Source organism: Castor canadensis, chromosome 3 (genome assembly GCF_047511655.1).
Source record: "Castor canadensis chromosome 3, mCasCan1.hap1v2, whole genome shotgun sequence".
Lineage (NCBI taxonomy): Eukaryota > Metazoa > Chordata > Mammalia > Rodentia > Castoridae > Castor > Castor canadensis.
In genome coordinates, this window is record NC_133388.1 from 166,479,782 (window position 1) to 166,501,389 (window position 21,608).

The 21,608-nt window shown below is 33.7% G+C and overlaps 1 protein-coding gene across 12 annotated transcripts in view; it reads left to right on the forward strand.

The window, feature by feature from the left end:
• Oxr1 (oxidation resistance 1) overlaps nt 1–21,608 on the forward strand; it is a 365,513-nt gene that overhangs the window by 300,755 nt on the left and 43,150 nt on the right. For all 12 annotated transcript variants that reach the window (XM_074069038.1, XM_074069041.1, XM_074069039.1 and 9 more), the window contains 3 exons: nt 5,269–5,376; nt 6,650–6,763; nt 19,644–19,796. In XM_074069038.1, coding sequence (XP_073925139.1) covers nt 5,269–5,376; nt 6,650–6,763; nt 19,644–19,796 — 375 coding nt within the window. The remainder of the gene's footprint in view (nt 1–5,268; nt 5,377–6,649; nt 6,764–19,643; nt 19,797–21,608) is intronic.

Consider the following 21,608-nt stretch of genomic DNA (forward strand, 5'->3'; position numbering starts at 1 on the left):
ATTAAAATATAACTTTTCACATCCCAATGTACTCTCCCAAGTTTGTTTCTTTCAAAATGTTTGTGATCACACCTGGACAAGATGTTGTTACTCATCTGTAGTCCCAGCTATTCCAGAGACTCAGGTTAAGAGAACTGCTTAAGCCCAGAAATTCCAGGCTAGACTGTTTGAAAAACCCAAAAGGTCTTTAAAATATTTATGATTTAGCTTAAGTGTATTTCAAGACCACCTTTATATAGTATAAACAAAATTAATCATTGCATTTTAGGTAGGTAAAATCGTATGTATGCACATGTATATATACACATAAGTACAATTTTAATTGTAAAATCATTAAAGTCATTTTCAATGGAAGTCAGAAGCAGACTTTTAAGATACTGAACATTACCATTTTCTTCGTTATTAATTCAGTATGCCTTTCCACTGAAATGCCTTTCCACTTATCAAACCTAGTGACCTTCTCTTCTTGTTCCATCTTATTTATCATTGGTTCTTCCTAGTTTTACTTTTCTTCATCTTTTTTTAAATTCATTTATTCATATGTGCATACATTGTTTGTGCCATTTCGCCCCCTGCCTCCCCTCCTCTTCCCTCTTTCCTCCACCCTCCGTCACTTCTAGGCAGAACCTGTTCTGCCCTTCTCTCCAGTTTTGTTGAAGAGAAGACATGAGCAATAGTAAGAAAGACAAAGCGTTTTTGCTAGTTGAGATAAGGATAGCTATACAGAGAGATTCCTAGCATTGCTTCCATGCACAAGTGTACTACAACCCAAATTGATTCATCTTTACCTGACCTTTTCACTAGTTCTGATCATCTCCCCATATTGATCTCCATTGCTTTAAGGTTTCTGTATTAGCTCCTCTGTAGTAGGGACTTGAAACACTTTCATGTTTTGGGTTTCCTACCTATCCCGATGCCTCCTGTATGTGCTGTCCCTTTAAGCATGTGACCCAAGTCCAACAACATTGCTATATTTTGCCCTAGATCAAAAGTCAACATATGAATGAGAACATATGATTTTTGGTCTTCTGACCTCGCTTAGAATCATTCTAACCTCGCTTAGAATGATATTCTCCAGTTTACTTGCAAATGATAAGATTTCATTCTTCTTCATGGCTGAGTAGAATTCCATTGTGTATAAATATCACTTTTTCTTAATCCATTCATCCATAGAGGGGCATCTTGGCTGTTTCCATAACTTGGCTATTGTGAATAGCACTGCAATAAATATGGGTGTGTAGGTGCCTCTGGAGTAACCTGTGTCGCATTCCTTTGGGTATATCCCCAAGAGTGGTATTGCTGGATCATATGGCAGATCGATGTTTAGATTTTTAAGAAGCCTCCATATTTTTCTCCAGAGTGGTTGCACTAGCTTGCATTGCCACCAGCAGTGTATGAGGGTTCCTTTTTCCCCACATCCTTGCCAACACCTGTTGGTGGTGGTGTTTTTGATGATAGCTATTCTAACAGGAGTGAGGTAGAATCTTAGTGTGGTTTTGATTTGCATTTCCTTTATGGCTAGAGATGGTGAGCATTTTTTCATGTGTATTTTGGCCATTTGAATTTCTTCTTTTGAGAAAGTTCTGTTTAGTTCAGTTGCCCATTTCTTTATTGGTTCATTGATTTGGGGAGAGTTGTTTTTTAAGTTCCCTGTTATGTTCTGGTTATCAGTCCTTTGTCTGATGTATAGCTGGCAAATACTTTCTCCTACTCTGTGGATGGTCTCTTCAGTTTAGAGACCATTTCTTTTGTTGTTCAGAAGCTTTTTAGTTTTTTGAAGTCCCATTTGTCCATCCTTTCTCTTAGTTGCTGAGCTGCTGGAGTTCTGTTGAGGAAGTCCTTGCCTATACTTATTATTCCAGAGTATTCCCTGCTCTTTCCTATACTAACTTCAGAGTTTTGAGTCTGATATTAAGGTCCTTGATCCATTTTGAGTTGATACTAGTATTGGGTGATAAACATGGATCTAGTTTCAGTTTTTTGCAGATGGATAACCACTTTTCCCAGCAACATTTATTGAAGAGGCTGTCTTTTCTCCATCATGTGTTTTTGGTGCCTTTGTCAAAAATAAGGTGGGCATAGCTGTGTGGATTCATATTTTGGTCCTCTATTCTGGTCTTCATGTCTGTTTTTGTGCCACTACCATGCTGTTTTTATTGCTATTGCTTTGTAATATAGTTTGAAGTCAGGTATTTTGATACCTCCAGCATTGCTCTGTTTTCTGGGTATTGCCTTGGCTTTTCACAGTCTCTTGTGTTTCCAAATGAACTTTATGGTAGATTTTTCAGTCTCTGTGATGAATGTCATTTGGATTTTGATTGGAATTGCATTAAACATGTAGACTGCTTTTGGTAGTATAGCCATTTTTGCTATGTTGATTCTACCAGTACATGAGCACAGGAGATCTTTCCACCTTCTGTAGACTTCCTTGATCTCTTTCTTCAGGGGTTTGTAGTTCCCCTTATAGAGGTCATTCACATCCTTTGTTAAGTTTACTCGTAGGTATTTGATTTTTTTTGAGGCTGTTATAAATGGAATTGTTTCCATATATTCTTTCTCAGTTTGTTTGTTATTGGTGTATAGAAAAGCAAATGATTTTTGTAAGTTGATTTTGTATACTGCCACCTTGCTGTAGCTGTTTATGATGTCTAGGAGTTTTGGGTAGAGTTTTTTTGGGTCTTTAAGGTATAGGATCATGTCATCTGCAAATAGGGATATCTTGACAGTTTCTTTACCTATTTGTATTCCTTTTATTTCTTCTTGTTGCCTAATTGCTCTGGCTAGGAATTCCAGGACTGTGTTGAATAGGAGTGGGGATAGTGGGCACCCTTGTCTCATTCCTGATTTTAGGGGAAATGGTTTCAGTTTTTCACCATTAAGTATGATGGTGGCTGTAGGTTTGTCATATATAACCTTTACAATGTTGAGGTACTTTCCTTCTATTCCTAGTTTCTCAGAGCTTTTATCATGAAGTGGTGTTGGATCTTGTTGAGGGCTTTTTCTGCATCTATTGAGATGATCAAGTGGTTTTTATCTTTGCTTCTATAATGTGCTGTATTACATTTATAGATTTATATATGTTGAACCACCCCTGCACCCCTGGGATGAAACTGACTTGGTCGTGGTGAATGATCTTTCTGATGTGTTGTTGGATTCGGTTTGCCATTTTTTTATTGAGGATTTTTACATCGATGTTCATTAAGGAGATTGGCCTGTAGTTTTCTTTTTTGGAGGTGTCTGTCTGGTTTTGGATGAGTGTAATACTGGCTTCATAAAATGAGTTAGGCAGTTTTCCTTCCCTTTCTATTTTGTGGAACAGTTGAAGGAGGGTTGGTATTAGTTCTTCTTTAAAGGTCTGATAGAATTCAGCAGAGAATCCATCAGGTCCTGGACTTTTCTTTTTTGGGAGATTCTTTATTGCTGCTTCAATTTCATTTTGTGTTACAGATCTATTCAGGTGATTAATGTCCTCTTGGTTCAATTTTGGATGGTCATAAGTATCTAGAAATCTGTCTATGTCTTCAAGATTTTCAAGTTTATTAGAATATAGGTTCTCAAAGTAGTCTCTGACTTTTCTTCTTGAGGTTCAATAATAGTTCTTTCAGTGAGGATTAGTAGTTGGAAAATCAGATTGTGTCTCAAATCTTCATTGTACCTTCATTTGAGATAGTTTGAACAGTCTATATATGCTGACAGTTATTTTTCTGTCAGCATTGTGAAGATGGTAATCTATTTTCTTTTGTCCTTTGGTTGTGTTTTATTTTTGTTCATTTCTAGCCAATCTGTTTTTTTTTTTAGAATGCTTTAAAAGTTTCCTCTTTTATCCTTATAATTCTGCATTGTCAATATGATGTCTAGATTTAGACATACTTTGCTATTTTTCTTTTCAATTTAAAAAAAAAAACCACTTCATAAATTCTGGAAAATTTATTTGCCATTATCTTCAACTCTCTTCTCTTTTGTCCCCTTCTTTTTTCTAGAACCCTACTTTATTAATGAAATTAATTATATCACATTTTCTTATGCTTCATTCCCCTTGTATTCTTGCTATTATTTTGTTGCATATTCCATATATATGTTTCACTTTTGGTATTCAAAACTTCTATTTTATTTCTTATTCCATTTTGTATTACTCTTCATGTTTTATATAACTTTATCTTACTTTCCATCTAGATTGTAAATACCACTTAGGCACCTAGTTATATTTTCCTCTGAACTCATAATATAAAGACAACTCCAAGGGAATATATGACTGATCAAATGACTTTTTCTTTTAGGATAAAATTTCTATAAATGTGAGCGTGAAACTGTTCTAATGATTCAGGCACAGATTGCTCAACTTTAGTTCAAATATCTTTCTGATTTGTGCATGTAAATTGCAGGATATTTCCACAAGGACAATTACAAATAGCATTTTGCATGTAATATAGATTTATTTTGTGAAAATAAAATTATTATGTTTCTAGAAGTTGAATATATTTTGGAAATGATTTACAGGAATAACGTATTTCATTGCTTTTGTAGAATGAAAAATTTTTTATGTTTTATATTTCGTAGTTTGAAATTGCTGGAATTATAGGCTAACATGTTTTTTGATGAAATACATACCCCAGGCATCATTGGGTGAGATCATTTGTTAACAAAACACAATATTTCTCTACTATTTTCTGCAAAGATGAAAATATTATTTATTAATTAAATGTAAGATTTTTTTTTTTTATTCATATGTGCATACAAGGCTTGGGTCATTTCTCCCCCCTGCCCCCACCCCCTCCCTTACCACCCACTCCGCCCCCTCCCTCTCCCCCTACCCCCTCAATTAAATGTAAGATTTCTTTGTAGATGTTTTAATAGTCATTAAGGCAGATGTGGTGGCTCACACCTATAATCACAGCTACTCAGGAGATAGAGATTGGGAGAACTATGGTTTGAGGACAGCCTAGGCAAAAAGTTAGCAAGACCCCATCTCAACAAAACAAAACAGTCATAGCAGCATGCTTTGTGATGCCACCGTGTGATTTGTGAGAGGTATAAGTAGGATAATTGGAGTCCAAGGTCCAGCCTGAGCAAAAGCAAGACCCTGCCAGAAGAATGAACTAAAGCAAAAAGTGCTGGGAGCATGGCTCAAGTGATAGAATGCTTGCCTAGCACATGCAAGACCATAGGTTCAAACCCCAAGACTGTCAAAAAAAATGCTAATAATAGTAATTATTTAGTCTCGTAGTTTAGTTTTTCTGATTTAACAGATTAATTTTTTCTTTTAAACAGGTTGAATCAAGAGATTCTTTGAATAGCATAGCCCTGAAATTTGATACAACGCCCAACGAACTTGTTCAATTAAATAAGTTATTCTCCCGAGCAGTTGTCACTGGACAGGTATTGGTATTTAAATGTGTAGATGTTCAGAATCATTAAGTAGAAAGCATTTATTGCCCATAGTTAATAATGTAGAAAATTTGACAAGAACAATTTTTTGCATGTTTTGAACAATACTATATTGGCCCTATACATGTCATTTGTGTATGTGTGAGTTTCCTCATGTCTTTTCAAGTATAATTTAAAAGAACTTTAAAAAATATTGAAAGCAGTATGTATAATTGATAAAACATTTCAATGCTTTTTTATTGTCATTATTGTTTTATTGGGGGTACCTTGTGACATTTACAAAAGTGCTTGCGATATATCTTGAATTCATCCTTCCATCATTCTCCTTTATCCCCTTTCCCCTCATTCTTAGAATAGTTTCAACAGGTTTCATTTTCCCATTTTCATACATGAAAACATAATATTTCCACCATATTCACCCTACTAAAGATAAGTTGTTCTTCCATCTCAAAACTTCTTCTAGAAGTAGTCATTTACCAGGTAACATCTACTTTCAGAAATATTCTACCCTATTTTGGTGGTTTGAGGGTTTTTTGTTTTAGAGTTAACTTTGATTTTTGGAAAATGTCCTATTTAAGCACAGCAATTATGTCAGACTTTTTATTTCTTGTCTTTTTTGGGGGGATGTGGGGACAGATTTGAGACAAGGTTTTACCATGTAGCTCATGCTGGCTTTGAACTCATCATATAGCCCAGGCTGACTTAAAACTTGTGATCCTCTGCCTCAGCCTCCCAAGTGCTGAGATTACACTCCAACTCCCAGTCTCAGCCTTTTCCATGAGTATAGTGATGCATTTTATTGTTAGATCATAATTTAAACAAAATAAGCATTGGTTTGTTTTTAATCTCTTGCTAATGTTAACAGTACTATAGTAAACACTTGTGCACCTCTGTTTTTATAAATATGCAGATGTTTCAGTGGGGTAAATTCCTAAAAGTAAAATTGTTGGGTCAAAGAGATTTATGTACAATTTTATTTTGTTAATTATTGCTAAATTGTAAGATGAACACCTATACTATTTGAGAATTGTTTCCCACCATTTCTCAATGATGTGCTTTATCAAATGTGTCTAAACTGATTTTAAATATCCTTTATTTTTACTTTGTTACAACTGTTATGGTAATAAATATTCTTATAATTGAAAATTTTGGGTTTTTTGCATTTATTGCCAAAGGTAATTGTTAACCGTGCTTATTTATAGAACATAATCTGGTTGTTAATATTTCAGTTTCTCTTAATCTTTATGTGAATGATTTCTGGTAGGTTTTATATGTTCCTGATCCTGAATATGTCTCCAGTGTTGAGAGCTCTCCATCTCTAAGCCCTGTAAGTCCTCTGTCACCAACGTCATCCGAGGCTGAATTTGATAAGACCACTGTAAGTATCTCTGCATTTCAAAAATGGCTATCAAGCAGACTCACAGTGTAGACATTGATCACTGTGTATATGTTTCCCTTCTACTTAATTACAGGTAGAATGAAATTATACCTTTTTATTTTGTTACTTAATTTTGTCCCAGGTTTTAAAATGAAGCGTTCTCATTAAGTTAAACAGCTTAAGTTGATTGACCTTTGGTGATGGTGGTTCAAAGATACTCATCAACTTGTCCTATAAATACCATATATAATTTAACTTATGAAATAATTTTACCTAACAAATATGAGATTATCATGATTATATATACATGCATATATATATATTTTTTTTTCTTGGCAGTACTAGGATTTGAACTTGGCTTGCTAGATAGGCATGGACGCTCTACCACTTAACCCATTCTTCTAGCACTTCTTTTTTTTATTATAGATTTTTAAAATAGGATACATTCATTATTGGGGCAGGGTTCGCAGTGACAATTCCAGTTAGTCTTACATTGCACATTATTTACATTGCCCCCACCATCGTCCCTCCTCTTTTTACCCCACTTAAAGCAATTGCAAGAGGTTTTTTAGTTCTGTTTCATATAGGTATGTGAAGTCCATCAACCTTAATCTCCTTCCTTCACCCTCTTCCCTCCCACTAGTATCCTCCCCCCATCCTCTGGCACACATTGCGCCTATTTTATAGTCCTAGTTTTTATTATTAATATTTGAGTTGATGTTCAAAGGGGTGTCTCAGTGCATGCTCACTGTGGGTGTTCTTTCATTTGGTCTGTTCAATCCCTATGAATACTCTCCCTTACCCCTTTACCTCCCATCCCCCAGTTTTCAACAGCTTTCAATACATATCCTTATATCCTCGACCTCCATATCTTATGGTATGTGATATTTCTAATACTCTTATCATTCTCTTTTCCATTCTCTCTTTCCCCGAGTTGCATAGAGTAGTTCCACTATTAACAGACTTGTTCTGCAACTGAGTTTGTATGTGATCATGCTTGGTTTTGGTTTTGGTTTTTGTTTTTTGGCTGGGCTGGCCTCAAATCATGACCCTCCAGATTTCCACCTCCAGAATAGCTAGGATTACAAGTGTGAGCCACTGGTACCCAGCTATTCAACATTTCTAAGGAACAGATATCCTAAATAAGTTAAATTTTTTAAATGAATTTCAGGGAACCATGCTTTATTTAATAGTTTTGATTAAACTTTCCTTAAAAGGAATTTCATGATTCTCTTCCCTTTTATACATTGGTGTTAATTTTTCTGTTTTCATAATGACTGTCATTTATATGTGAAAGACTATTTCTCCATTAAGTGGCTAGACTCCTGTGAGAAATCCTTCCCCATTTCTTTTTTGAATTTATAGGACATCTTTTGTCTTTTCTGCCCTAATTTGTACTTAGTTTAGGATATCAAATGGCAAACTGAAAACAAAACACAAATTTTAAATTAATTTGCCCATAATTACTCATTTCTAAGCTTTAGTATTCCACTTTGTTCCACTTTTTTTGTGGAGTAAATTAAGTATTGTTATTGCTGTTTTCCTCCTTTTCCAGGGACTTTTTTGCTGTGTGCATGTATGTGTGTGAGAGAGATTAGGGTCTTTTTCAAGTGTTTAGTTCTTGGATATCTTATTTGTATAAGTAAGGAAATACAATTTAGAATAGTCACATGAAAGGAATATACAGGTTGACTATCCTTTATCTGAATTGCTTGGGAGAATTCTTTCAGATTTCCGAATTTTTTTTTCATATTTTGGATTATTTGGATATATATATAGTGAGCTGTCTTGGAGCTAGACCCCATGCCTAGACACAAAATTCATTTATGATTTTTTATACCTTATAAACAGAACATGAGTTATTTTATATGGTATTTTTAGTGTGCCTAAGTTTTGACTGCAATTCAATACCTGAATTCACCCCTTGTGGCCTCATGGTAGTACTCAAACAGTTTTGAATTTGAGTGCATTTCAGGTTTCAGATTAGGGATACTGAGTCTGCTTTACATGTGTAATCATTATTGATAAGAATAGAAGTCTGATTTTAATTATAGATATTGCTGATCAGATGGCACAGAATTATTACAGGATTTTGAGCCTCAGCACTGAGCTGTTGGGTTCCATACATCAGGTCCAGTCACTAGCCACAATATGACAAATGGTAGAGACAAATAATTGTGGAGGTCAGTGAAAAGATATTTAATTGACATGCAATGGGCACATCACAGAAGAGGCAATATAGTATTTCAGTTTATCTTCCTGAAACATATTCGTTTTGGGTTTAAATAGGGTAAGAATTGGGGGCAGGAGGAGAGGGATGCATAATTTTTAAAGTCCCAGGCACAAGTGTGTTCTGATGGTCATAGATAGAGACCACAGATATCCAGCCACAGCTGGGACCTTGTTACTGTAAGAGTCAATGCTGTCTGGCAGTGGGCAGCTTTATGTCCTGTCACAGAATGTTGAGCCATCATTCGAGACTAGGATGCCTACTGTTTTATCCTGCTTTCAGTGAATTCTGGGCCCAAGTAGGGAGTCAGTGCTTTTTAGCAAAAACATTTAAATTCCTCCCTTTTTGTAAGTCCCCCAGGACCTCAGAGAGATAATGCACAAGGGGACATGATAAAGGAAAACTGCGGTCTTAGGTTAATTTAGCTCAGATTTTCAACTGTAAACCTGAGTTATATAAACTGTTACATCTCTCCTGAGTAAAATCCTGTCCCTAAGCTTTAAACCAAACTCTGTCTACCACCTGATATTCTCGGAAGACCTGAGGTCAAAGAGACGATCAAAGGAGAAAAAGGCCAGGTTTCCTTCATGTGAAATGTTTCCAATTTACTTTTGCCATGTTGGTGGAAAAATGGAGCAAACAAAAGCTCTGTGAATGATCTCTTACCCCACAGTGACTCAGCTACTGTCAAATAAGCCCCAAAAGTATCCTTTAATGTTACTAGTCCTATGAATAAGTTCTTTATACTTGTTATAGATCAAAGGAAGAGAGAAGAGATGGAAGAATTCTTGAACTTGCTTTTACCTAGAGTTATAGTCATCACCTTTCTTCAAAAAGATTATGTGAAATAGTTAGAAATAACTCTTTTGAATGGTGATTTTGTAAATTTTAGCCTTACCTTTTTTACCTCGAATTTTGTATTCATTATTAGGCTCCAAGATAGTATTTCAGTATAACTACAGGTTTGTCTTCTATACAACGTTTCTTACAGTATGTATTCTTAAAAACAAGAATATTATGTTTTTTTAGTCATATTTATATTGCTATTATATTAAATGATGCCTCTTAGTGTTGTCACTACATGTTTATCTCACAAATTATAAGAATTTCTGTAACTACTGATGGTTTCTTGAATGTCTACCTTTGTGTAATACCTTACCTATGAGCCTAAAATATTACATTTCTGGCTTTGTTAATATATACAATTTCCATGATTTTTAAAAATAATTTGTTTTCACAGAAAAATATCTTTGAGAATTTACAGGGTCAATCTTTCCCCTTTATTTCACATGTGGAGGGAAAAGCGTAGAAGGAGATAGAACCAAATTAAGAATAAAAATGATGACAAATGCTAAAATTTATTATGTGTATAAAACTATTATCATTTATTGTTAGCCTCAGGTTTATGAGATAAACATCTGTCCTTGGTGTCTGTATTCACGCTTTTACATCAACTCCACACTCCTCCGTGTCTTCCTTTGGGCAGTGAACTAACTTCATTGCTCTTTTGCTTCTCTTGATTTTGGCATTTCTGGAGCATTCGCAAAACATGAGAGAAGAAAAGAGAGAATAAGATGGGAGCATATTTATTCTCCTAGCTTTCCCCTTATTAGGTCAATGTAAAAATGGTCATATTTTTTAACATCTTGTCTCTTGTCAGAGTACCCTTTGCTCAGAGCCTTTTCTATCACTATATTTAAGCATCCATTTCTCCTCTTTAAGATCAGGGGTCATAATGAAGCCTTTGTGATTTGAGCTGGATTTTTGTATATCCCACATCCCTTGGTAAGTCATTCCATTCAACCCTTTTAAAATTACTTAGGTTGATATGCTGTTTTGTTTTTAGTACCTGAGAGTGCACTATTGTATTGTATGTATTTTATAGTGGAGGGAACTGAGGAAGAGAGGCTAAATAATTTGAGTCTAAGGTCACTCAGAAAGCTAGTAGCTGAGCTAGAATTCTAACACAGGCATTCTTGGTCCCGAGTCCATGTTCTATATTAGAACTTTATACTAGAAATTAACAACTCAAACTACTATTGCCCAATAAATAATTTTACTCAAAGTAATATTTAGTTACCATAAAAGGGTATAGTAATACCCTCTTATGTCACGTTGTGCCATTATTAAGTCACATCTTTGTTGTAAATATAGAACTTTCTGCTTTTATTTTGTACTCCTTTGGTTTTTCTCTTTCCTACCATAAGTCAACTTAATATGCAAATACTATTTTAGGCGAAAACTACTATTGTGGTATTTTCAGAATGAAACTCTTTTGGAGGAAAAATAGTTAAGTAATATGGAAAAATGAAATAATTTTGAAATTTTTTGTGTTTGTATTATTCTCCACTAAGAGATGGGATATGCAGATACTCAGATTTTTTAATATAAAACACTCTTCATAGTATAATCAATCTAAAAGATGATAAAAGTAGCATATTTATTAATAGTAATTGGATTGAATACACTTATAGTAAGAAAACATAATATTGAAAAATTATTAAGAGATTCTGGAAAAGACCTGGGAAGTCCTAAAAGAGGAAAAAAATACAAAGTAGCAGTAGTTTTAGGCATCTTAAGTGCTTTTAAAGGGTAGCTGTGATTATAATGCTATAGTTATTATTTTCTATTTGAGAGGGTTCTTAGCTCTTACTCTATTCAGAGCACTTTAGGACTTTATCCTAAAACAGTTGTAATCCCTATTTTTAAAATGGAGAAATTAAGACATTAAGAAATTTATATAATGTCAGTAAGTTAATAAGTGGTAGAGCTGAAATTTAAACCCTGGCAGTCTAAGTCCAGATTCTGTGTTGGTTTCTTAACAAATTCTTGTACTGCCTGACTGATGGAATGGTGAGAACTAATAAGTACAAATAATCTGTAACTGAGAAATATGATATAAAATTAAACTATATATACAACAATTTGTAGAAATTAGAAAGCTTACAGTAATCATTGTGTGGAAATAAAGTACAGGGTTTTTGCCCAACTAAATCAAAAATAAAACTATAACTAATAATTCAGAAGTATTGTGTAAAAGGATGTAAAGATGAACAGAAGCATTGCTTTTTCTTTTCCTCTACTCAAAATAGTTAAGACTGTCTGGACCTTTTAGTGTGTTCTACTATTTACATAACTTAAGAAAATTTATTTGTCGGTATTACTTTTCTGGTATTTCTGTTGTACAGGATCATAAACTGGACAGGTTATGGTAATAGAAATTTATTATTTCAGTTATGGAGGCTGAAAGCCTGAATTTAAGCCATCCCTCCAATGCTCCCTTGAAAACCTGTGGGGAAGAATCCTTTTCTGCCTCATCTAGCTAATAATATTTTGCCAGTAATCCTTGGCATTCCTTGGCTTGGAAGTATAGCACTTCAGTTTCTGCCTTGGTTGTCACATACCATCTTCTCCCTGTGTGTCTATACCTTCACATGGTGATTTCCTTTTCATATAAGGAAACCAGTCATATTGGATCAAGACTTCACCCTACTCCTGTATGTCTCAGCTTACCTAAGTATATCTGCAGAAACCTATTTCCATATAAAGTCCTATTCTGAGTTACTAGAGGTTAGGACTTCAGCATATCATTTAAGAAATAAAATATAACCCCTAACAGTTCCTCTTATAAAATTTCAAGAAAATTACAAAATTTAGATCATACAGTTTTTTCTATGTAATTTAATCTCCCTTATTTTTAAGAAAAAAATGTTCTGACTGTGGTCAGTTAAGAATTTTAAAAAAATACTTAGTAAGATTTTATCACTTAAGTAGAAGATGGAAGAAGAATGAAATTCATTTCTCATACAAGAGAAACAAGCTAATATTTGTGAATTATAGTATTTGTGATTGAACATTACTTTTAATCAGAAAAATCATGATTATTTGATATCTTGAAGTTTTATACCATATACCTGTAAACACATTTTAACTACATGTAATATCAGAAAGGCAAGAAGTTAAAAAAATTAAAAATAGCAAGTTCATCTGAAAAGGCTAAATTATATGCTTAAAGAACTACGCTCACATTTGCCATCCTTAAACAAGTCACAGCCTCTCTCTACTTTGCCTTAAGTAGTAGAGTGCCTTCCTACCAAGTGCAAGACCCTGAGTTCATACCCCAGTATTGCAGTAAAGAAAAAAACAGCTAACATCTTTTATAATAAAAGTATATATTGTATATACGGTATATTTTATCTGTTTTACATTATACATGTTAGGATTTTAACTTACATGCTTTTAAACTTAACTCTTAATCTATGAATATATATACTTTATTATATTAAATGTAAGCTTACTATAATTTTTACAATATATATGATATATATTTGTTATAATTACGTAAATGTATAACAATTTAGCTTTGCTTTTCAAATTATTTTAAATTCAACAACTTATTGGGAAACTACAGTTTTAATATGTATTTTAAACAGATTACACTATAATCATACCTTGGTTATATAGTCTCAGAACAATATTTTATGGCTAATATCTGACTCGAGAACATTACAATAGGACTTTGTAGTTACTTAGATTTTAGGAAGCCCATTCTTTGTATATAAGAAATTTCTATACTTGTCACATCACATGAAATGTGATGATTAAATTATCAAGTGATAGCTTTCCATCAATTAAAAATTGATTCTGCTTTGCTTTTAACCTGATTTCTGTAATGCTCAGAATCAGATCTAAAGCTAACACTAATGGTGTTCCTTATAATTGCATCTTGTTTTTCTTCACTCTTATCTCTTTTTTAATTTGTATTTTGATTCTATGTATTTTCAATTTCTTGGTTCCAAGAATAGAATGTAAATAAATTGAAAGGTATAATTAAGCATAATTCATAGGAGGTAAATGATACTCTGTATTAGATTGAATGAAGAAAATAATGTACCTTGCTTTCAAAGTAAACATTAAAAACTTAAATAATGATACATATACCTGTTGCATGAAATAAATAAAAATGCTAGTATTTCTGTGCCTGCATGACCTTTTCCTCCTCAAACTTTATATGTTTTACCTATGTGTTACTAAAGAATATTTCTCTAAATTTTCAAAAACAAAGGAGCACAAACAAAATGAAGCTCAGGCAAAATGGAGGTAGAGAGTTTGGAGTTGCTACAATCCTTTGGTTTTTCACATTTGAATATTTGGGGCAATATTGAAGCTAAATAGATATTTATACTTCTGCTTAAGAAACTTTCCTTCTGTGGTGGCTAAAACAAAATCACCCAGAGAACTATCAGAAAGCCCTAAAATCAGCTTCAAAACCATTGCATTTAGAACCAGAATCTATAAATACCAGTTAAAACCAACTATATAGAGAGATTGATGTTTTGAGTAGTATATATTTATTTAAGTTTCAGTGAGGTCTGATAACAATTACATTGAACAACTTTGATCTTTTTTTGAAGGAAAATTTCTCTTGTGCTTTACGTTCAGCATTTGCTATGTTAACATACATTTTTAATAGGACTGCATTTAAAAATGGTATTTCTATAGATACTGAGTTGTAGAATTTAAGCCTTTGAGGGAACTTAAGAGATCATGTTGTTCAATAAGGTATATATTCGTTTAAAGAAAGCATTTGAAAATGTACTTTGATATATGTACACATTTTTTTAATGATATGGTTACATAGTAGATGATATTCATAGTAGATAATAAAACTCATATTGGGGAGTAATTGAACAGTCCTAAGTAGAATTTATGGATAGCTTTTTGCCACATTACACCTTCTGATGGCTCTGCATCAGATTTTTTTTTCTTGCCACTTTTATCCATCATTTGGCAAATATTTAAAAGGGGCAGTGTACTATTGCAATTATTTTGATCAGTTCATGTGTTGGTAATTTGGGCTTGCATCTCAGATTTGTCTTCCTCATTTGGCAAGTTATGGAATTGAGCTAAGGTCATTGTGTATACTTCATATGACTGCATTAAAAATTAAATGAAATCATTAATATACCATATTTAGATATAGCAGAACTTCATAAATTTCTCAAATTATTATATCACTTATTAGTTGTGCTGAATGAATTTATATGTGATACAAAATACTTATAGTAACCAATAAAGACAGCAAGATGAATATAAAGTTACTATTTTGTACCAGAAAATGAAAAAATTAAGGAGAATTTTGTTACTAGGTATGATTGTAGAGTGTCATAATGCTTAAAATATAATTCTATTTTAGGTCTCTTAAAAACAGGATTATAATACATTAAATATAGTTGTTTTATGGTGTTTTACACTACACCGTCTTTCTTTCAATAAGTATGTGTTGAATATCTTTCCCAGCACTAGGAATTTAGCCCTATGTTTTAGGAGAGGTATATGAAAGGAAGTCCAATAATTCTGCCCACATATGGATTGAAGGAGTTAGATTGACTTATTACATCGGAAAAAGTTATCCCTAAGTTTGATATCTCTTTTCAAATATCTCAGTCTATGAAATTGAAGACGAGGCAGTTTTGTTTATTAGGTAGAATTACAAAGTACAGATTTTAATTAAAAGCTCAAAAGAATCTTGCCTCTGTGAAAACTGTTCTACAATATAGTATGCATTTATTCATAAGGTATGAAATGCCCTTGCTGAGGTATTTAAAGCAAAGGTTAAAAGGCATTTGTCTAGTCTTCATACAATATGTGAAATGTTGAACCTTTACAGGGGGAAATTGTGGATAACATTTAAAGTGGTCTGTGAACTTGAATATAAAAAATGTATTGCAGACTAAAATTTTTTAAATATATAAACAGCAAACTGTAAAGTAATACTAGGTATACCTGTGACTTTTTCCACAGAAAAACTCACAAGATATTTTCAGTTACTTTAAAGTTGTAGATACCACAAAATGTTTACTACCATTAGGCAACAATTATATATATTCAACGTTATATTTATCTGAGTCACCATTACATCTTGTTGTTTAATGTATTAATAGGGAATGTTTCCAGTTTGTTTTTAATTGTTTTGACAGTGGATTCAGTACATGTTTTTTAACGTTGAGTGCATGGGCTGCTCTGTGAGAATAGTCCATAGCAATGAAAAAGCTTAACTATGAGAGATGCTTAATACTTTGTAGAATGGTATTGATAAACTCTCTGTAGCCTAAATGTAAAACACTCTCCAAATGAATGGATTTGCCACAAACCTAGCTAGGAACCATAGACAAGCTTTTCATCTTTTCTCTCCTCCTGACACCTGATGAATGTTATCTGGTCTTATCAAAGCCAGTGGTTTAGTTCACTAGAATCTGAGCAGGCATATTGGAGGGGAATTGTAGAGGTACAAATAATACAGGTTTTAATGCCTTCCAGAAGTCCAGGAAATCATCAGAGAGTACTTTGAGAACGTATATTCAAATAAATTTGAAAATCTTAAAGAAATGGACAGATTTCTAGAAACATATGATCATCCAAAACTGAACCAAGAGGAAATTAATCACCTGAATAAATCTATAACACAAAATGAAATTGAAGCAGAAATCAAGAGTCTCCCCAAAAAGAAAAGTCCAGGACCTGATGGATTCTCTGCTGAATTCTATCAGACCTTTAAAGAAGAACTGATACCAACCCTCTTTAAACTGTTCCACGAAATAGAAAGGGAAGGAAAACTGCCTAACACATTTTATGAAGCCAGTATTACACTTATCCCAAAACCAGGCAAAGACACCTCCAAAAAGGAGAACTATAGGCCAATCTCCTTAATGAACATTGACACAAAAATCCTCAACAAAATAATGGCAAACTGAATTCAACAACACATCAAAAAGATTATTCACCATGACCAAGTAGGCTTCATTCCAGGGATGCAGGGGTGGTTCAACATACAAAAATCAATAAATATAATAAACCACAGTAACAGAAGCAAAGACAAAAACCACTTGATCATCTCAATAGATGCAGAAAAAGCCTTTGATGAGATCCAACACCATTTCATGATAAAAGCTCTAAGAAAACTAGGAATAGAAGGAAAGTACCTCAACATTATAAAAGCTATATATGGCAAATCTACAGCCAGCATTATACTTAACGGAGAAAAACTGAAACCATTCCTTCTAAAGTCAGGAACCAGACAAGGATGCCCACTATCTCCACTCCTATTCAACATAGTACTGGAATTCCTAGCCAGAGCAATTAGGCAAGAAGAAGGAATAAAAGGAATACAAATAGGTAAAGAAACTGTCAAAATATCCCTATTTGCAGACGACATGATCCTATACCTTAAAGACCCAAAAAACTCTACTCAGAAGCTTCTAGACATCATCAATAGCTATAGCAAGGTAGCAGGATATAAAATCAACATAGAAAAATCATTAGCATTTCTATACACTAACAATGAGCAAACTGAAAAAGAATGTATGAAAACAATTCCATTTACAATAGCCTCAAAAAAAATCAAATACCTAGGTGTATACCTAACAAAAGATGTGAAAGACCTCTACAAGGAAAACTATACACTTCTGAAGAAAGTGATTGAGGAAGACTATACAAAGTGGAGAGATCTCCCATGCTCTTGGATTGGTAGAATCAACATAGTAAAAATGTCGATACTCCCCAAAGTAATCTACATGTTTAATGCAATTCCCATCAAAATTCCAATGACATTCATTAAAGAGCTTGAAAAATCTACTGTTAAATTTATATGGAAACACAAGAGGCCACGGATAGCCAAGGCAATACTCAGTCAAAAGAACAATGCAGGAGGTATCACGATACCTGACTTCAAACTATATTACAAAGCAATAACAATAAAAACAGCATGGTACTGGCACAAAAACAGACATGAAGACCAGTGGAACAGAATAGAGGACCCAGATATGAAGCCACACAACTATAAGCAACTTATCTTTGACAAAGGAGCTAAAAATATACGATGGAGAAATAGCAGCCTCTTCAACAAAAACAGCTGGGAAAACTGGTTAGCAGTCTGCAGAAAACTGAAACTACATCCATGTATATCACCCTATACCAAGATTAACTCAAAATGGATCAAGGATCTTAATATCAGACCACAAACTCTAAAGTTGATACAGGAAAGAGTAGGAAATACTCTGGAGTTAGTAGGTACAGGTAAGAACTTTCTCAACAAAACCCCAGCAGCACAGCAACTAAGAGATAGCATAGATAAATGGGACCTCATAAAACTAAAAAGCTTCTGTTCATCAAAAGAAATGGTCTCTAAACTGAAGAGAACACCCACAGAGTGGGAGAAAATATTTGCCAGCTACACATCAGACAAAGGACTGATAACCGGAATATATAGGGAACTTAAAAAAGTAAATTCTCCCAAAACTACTGAACCAGTAAAGAAATGGGCAAATGAACTAAACAGAACTTTCTTGAAAGAAGAAATTCAAATGGCCAAAAAACACATGAAAAAATGCTCACCATCTCTAGCAATAAAGGAAATGCAAATTAAAACCACGCTAAGATTCCACCTCACCCCTGTTAGAATGGCCATCATTACCAACACCACGAACAACAGGTGTTGGCGAGGATGCGGGGGGAAAAAGGAACCCTCTTACACTGTTGGTGGGAATGTAAACTAGTACAACCACTCTGGAAAAAAATTTGGAGGCTACTTAAAAAGCTAGATATTGATCTACCATTTGATCCAGCAATACCACTCTTGGGGATATACCCAAAAGACTGTTACTCCAGAGGCACCTGCACACCCATGTTTATTGCGGCACTTTTCACAATTGCCAAGTTATGGAAACAGCCAAGATGCCCCACCACCGACGAATGGATTAAGAAAATGTGGTATCTATACACAATGGAATTTTATGCAGCCATGAAGAAGAACGAAATGTTATCATTCGCTGGTAAATGGATGGAATTGGAGAACATCATTCTGAGTGAGGTTATCCTGGCCCAAAAGACCAAAAATCGTATGTTCTCCCTCATATGCGGACATTAGATCAAGGGCAAACACAACAATGGGATTGGACTTTGAGCACATGATAAAAGCTTTAGCACGCAAGGGAGGGGTGAGGATAGGTAAGACACCTAAAAAAATTAGTTAGCATTTGTTGCCCTTGATGCAGAGAAACTAAAGCAGATACCTTAAAAGCAACTGAGGCCAATAGGAAAAGGGGACCAGGAACTAGAGAAAAGGTGAGATCAAAAAGAATTAACCTAGAAGGTAACACACAGGCACAGGAAATTAATGTGAGTCAACTCCCTGTATAGCTATCCTTATCTCAACAAGCAAAAACCCTTGTTCCTTCCTATTATGGCTTATACTCTCTCTACAACAAAATTAGAAATAAGGGCAAAATAGTTTCTGCTGGGTATTGAGAGGGTAGGGGGAAGAGGGAGGAGTGGGAGGTAAGGGAGGGGGTGGGGGCAGGGGAGAGAAATGACCCAAGCCTTATATGCACATATGAATAATAATAAAAAAAATGCCTTCCAGATGATTATGTATTTTTGTGTATTGTATAGAATACATGTATAAATCTGCCTATTAAAATCATTGTAAGTAAAATTTATTTGAGATCATCACTCACCATGAAAACACCATTATTGTTATAATTTGGGGGCATGACCTCCAAAATGTGGTAAGAAGAAGCAGTGCTTTGGGAAAAGCTAGTCATTTGGTTTTGTTTATTTTGTCTGTTTTTCTAAAGTACTTTTCTTTTTTAGAATCCTGATGTAGTCCACCCAAAAGAAGCAACTCCCTTGTCTACTTTTACTGGTATTCGACCTGCAAGAGTTGTATATTCAACTTCTGAGGAAGAAGAAGCATTTACTGAGAAATTTCTTAAAATTAATTGTAAATATATCACCAATGGCAAGGTAATGAGTGCTGCTTTAGAAAAAACTTTGAATCAGGCCTTATTTATTACTAAAATACGACAATTTGGCATTCATGTTTAAAGTTGTCAACATCAGTAAATCCTAAATATTCTGTTAAGGTATTGGTGATAACTATCTGAGTTGTATGGACCTTGCTCATCCGTCAGAATCTGGCGTTATGTTTCAATTATTAAAGGCAATAGGGTATAAATAAATTTAATACAATAAGGGACAGCTAATTTGCTGTTACTGGAATATTTCACAAAGTATATAAAAAGGATCATTACTGGGTACTGTTTAATATGCTTTTACCTACCTAGTATAACACATAAAAAGAAAGAGATAGCTAGTATTTTTCGAATATCTACTATATGCTATTTGTGGTATATTAATTTAACAATTAAAATAATCATGTGATTACAGAAATGTATTTCTACTCTTTCTTCACAGTAAAAAAAAATGCATGAAAGGCTAATATGTCCAAGATTTTTCTATTAAGGCCAGAATTCAAACCTAGTTTGAATCTGTTTTATTTGCCATATCTGGTTGCTTTTCTGAGCAAAAAACTTCCAGTTTACGAGGGAAATAATTGTAAAATAACACAGAATTAGAAAATAAACACCAGGTTTTGCTCAGAAGATAACTACAACATGATACTGACTGTACTTTTAAAGTCATAATTCACAAATTATATTTCACATACAAGCATTTTCTGTTATAAATTTCCCCAAGTCCTGTTTTAGCTGAATCTCCAAATCTTGATTATGCTTATTTTCGTTTAGTTCTATTTTCTTGATTTCTCCTTTGATCTGTTTCAAAGGATGTAGAAATATCTCACAGGATTGTGGATTCATCTGTTTTCTCCTTTCAGTTCTGTTTATATTTCATGCATTTTGAAATAGTTATTAGGTGGGGAAATGTTTAGGATTCTTAAGAATTGATTTTATTATTATGAAAGACCCTCTTGATAATCTTTGCTATGAAATTTGCTGTGTTGAGTACTATGAGAAATACTTCTGCTTCCTTTCAAGAAAAGTTAACATGTTTTACCTTTTTCTACTTTTTACTTTTAGCCTGTGTTTTAAAGGGGGGTTCTTGTACATAGTCTGTAGTTGGATCTTGTTTCCCCTATATAATCTCTGCCTTTTAATTTAGTGTGATTCTTTTATTTATTTATTTATTTATTTTGGTAATACTGAGATTTGAACCCAGGCCTTCACACTTGCTAGGCAGGTGCTGTACCCCTTGAGCCCTTCAGTGTGATTCTTGATATGATTGGGCTTTAAATTTATCATCTTGACATTTGTTTTTTATTTGTTCCATCTGTCTTTTTCTGCCTTCTTTTGCATTGAGATTTTTGGAATGTTAATTTATCTCTTTTGGAATTTATCAGCTATGATACTTTCATTAATTATTACCTTCTTTATAATTTATATTTATCTTTAAATATATCATTCTCACTTATGTAACAGTATTTAAAAATTACAAAAAGCAGATGCATTAGTGTGAATTTATGATTTTAGACTTCATCTTAGTCAAATGAATTTGTGGTGTTACTTAAGAAGTTTTCATGAATTTTTATGTTGAGGAAATGTTTCTCATGGCCAACTCTTGATTTATTAAAAATAATATGTAACAGATTGCCTCAGAAAGTCCCAGCTATATGAAATCCTTGATTGTGAAGCAGAGGGGAAAGAAGCTTGAAGAATTCAAAATCATCTGTGCTTCCTTTTAGTAATACTACATACTGGTGGATTCCTAGAAAGTAATCGCAGATTGATTAGTCTGGTGATTAGGACTCCAAGTCCCTTT